This window comes from Plectropomus leopardus, unplaced genomic scaffold (genome assembly GCF_008729295.1).
Source record: "Plectropomus leopardus isolate mb unplaced genomic scaffold, YSFRI_Pleo_2.0 unplaced_scaffold13344, whole genome shotgun sequence".
Taxonomy (NCBI): Eukaryota; Metazoa; Chordata; class Actinopteri; order Perciformes; family Serranidae; genus Plectropomus; species Plectropomus leopardus.
Window position 1 is genome coordinate 1 of NW_024614219.1, and position 2,260 is coordinate 2,260.

At 38.9% G+C, this 2,260-nt stretch overlaps 1 protein-coding gene across 1 annotated transcript; it reads left to right on the forward strand.

Moving 5' to 3' along the window:
* Positions 1–3: 3 nt before the first annotated feature.
* LOC121963944 (glutathione S-transferase A4-like) lies at positions 4–1,692 on the forward strand (the record flags this gene model as incomplete). The annotated part of the gene is made up of 3 exons (XM_042514182.1): positions 4–138; positions 1,041–1,166; positions 1,333–1,692. Coding segments are annotated over 3 exons (399 nt in total), but the record flags the coding sequence as incomplete, so codon positions are not given.
* Positions 1,693–2,260: the final 568 nt, after the last annotated feature.

Consider the following 2,260-nt stretch of genomic DNA (forward strand, 5'->3'; position numbering starts at 1 on the left):
AGGATCAACATGTACTCAGAGGGACTGATGGATCTCATGGAAATGATTATGAAGTTGCCCCTGAGCATAGATCAAAAAACACAACTGGACCTCATTGAAAGAAGAGCAAAAGAGCGCTACCTTCCTGTCTTTGAAAAGGTACCACTGTGCTTACTGTGAATATGAAACGGTGGGGTCTAATACGACACCTGTAGTTATGTGGTTTAACACTACAGGTCACAGAGTTCTTTTGCGACACAGTGAACTACTGTTGGAGGTTTAGGTAATATTTGGGATTTTTCTGTGAGCAGTAGTGATCTGATTTCATGCTGCACACGGCATGAGTCTGCAGACAGCAGGCCTCAGTGAGAGCAGTTAGTTACCTTCATAAGTTGGAGGTGTGCAGCTTGTCACCTGCTGCTCTTCATCTAACAGCTGACTGTGACATTACTCCCTGCAATATTTCAAACTGATCCGCAGTCCAAAAATGGTAAAGATGACTGCAGTAGTAGAGGAAGTGCTAACCATTTCCTGTGACCATTTCATAAGAAAAGGCAACTCATGTTTTACCGCTTGAATGCTTTTAATGTGAAGCTGCAGTAGTAGGAAATGTTTGGTTTGCATGTTTACTTATTTATTGTTTTGTAGTCATTTGATTTGCTGCCCATAGGTGACAAAGTTCAATGATAAATAAATGAAAAAACAAAACCAAAATGCGATTGTAAACCATATTAAATCTTTTTATCTTTGCACCTCTGGTCTGCACTTTTGGTACTTTTAACTGTGATTTTTTTCCCTCTAAATTGTAAATCATTAAGTATTTATTTTACCTTAACCTTTTACTCTAACTACATATAAATAATGAAATACTTTAATCAGTAGGCCACAGACTCACTCACATTTGTGTCAACTTATTTGTGGACAGATAGTGATGTAACAGTTATTTCAATAAAAATGTTTGAGATTACTGCTCTAAAACCCCCAAAGATGTAAAATGCTCACGTTAATGATTATGTATGATAACCAAACAAGGTGTTGTGTGTTTTTGACGAACATCTCAGGCACTGACTGGGCCTGTGTACCTGGTGGGAGGTAAATTAAGCTTTGCAGACGTGCAACTGCTGGAATGCACGCTGATGTTGGAGGAGAAATTCGTTGGAATCCTCGCTGACTTTCGCAACGTCAAGGTAAAAGATACTCATTAAGTCTGGAAATGAAAAGAAACAGCAAAAAAAAAACAAAAAAACACCTAAATTTTCCCTATTTCCCTCAGTGAATTATTTTCAATCATAATAAAAATACACTGACTACCAAGTGATCTGTTTAAGGATGACTCTCTGTGTTTCCCTTCAGTCTTTCCAGGGCAGGATGACCCGGATTCCTGCCATCACCAGGTTTCTGCAGCCAGGCAGCAAGAGGAAACCGCCGCCAGATGAAGCCCTCTTGAAGGTTGCCATGGAGGTGTTTGATTTTAAATTACCGCTGCCATGAACTCTGTACATTTCTCACACTAGCAGTGTGAACAATTCGCCAGTGAATCATATAAGCACAGCATGTTGGATCAATGTATTTGCTGGTTTATGCTGATGAATGCTGCACCATCAATCAATCTGTTTAGCATGACAGGAATCTATGTAACCCTGTATAACGCCAAAGACACATAAATGTTTTAATGCAAAGGTTCTACTGAATAAATTGTTTATTTTTTAGGAACATTTGAGAAATTGCAGTGTTTTTGGTAATAGCCACATTATGAAAAAAAAAAGTCTTTAACATCTGTTGCTTAGTTTTGCTGTTATTACTAAAATCATTAACTTTGCACCTTTTCAAAAAGTTAAAGACATGGCATGTGAACAGTCAAGAAAACTCATTTTATTCTTTGAACTTGGCCTTTTGTTTAGTAGCTGTGGTTCTAAATTCATCACACACAGCAAAGACTGGGAGGATGAATGGAGCCTGGCTGCTTGACACAAACAACCTGCAGCTTGCACTCTTGTGGTGCTCACACTGACGACGTTGTTGCTATGGTGCTGCTGCAGAGCTGCTTACTTCTGTAACTACTGTATTTCTACAATTAAACCAAGCCACGACATTGAAAACAACATGGCCTGCAAATATTTCACAATAAAAAGCCTTGCGTTAAGAAATGAAGGGATTCTGTCTACAGAAATGCCAGTAGGCCGCCGTGTTGATACTAAGCAGCCTACTGCAGCGCTCCCTCATGTGTAATATTTCTTACTTGACAACTAACAGGAATTATCTTATCTTCATGGCTATATGT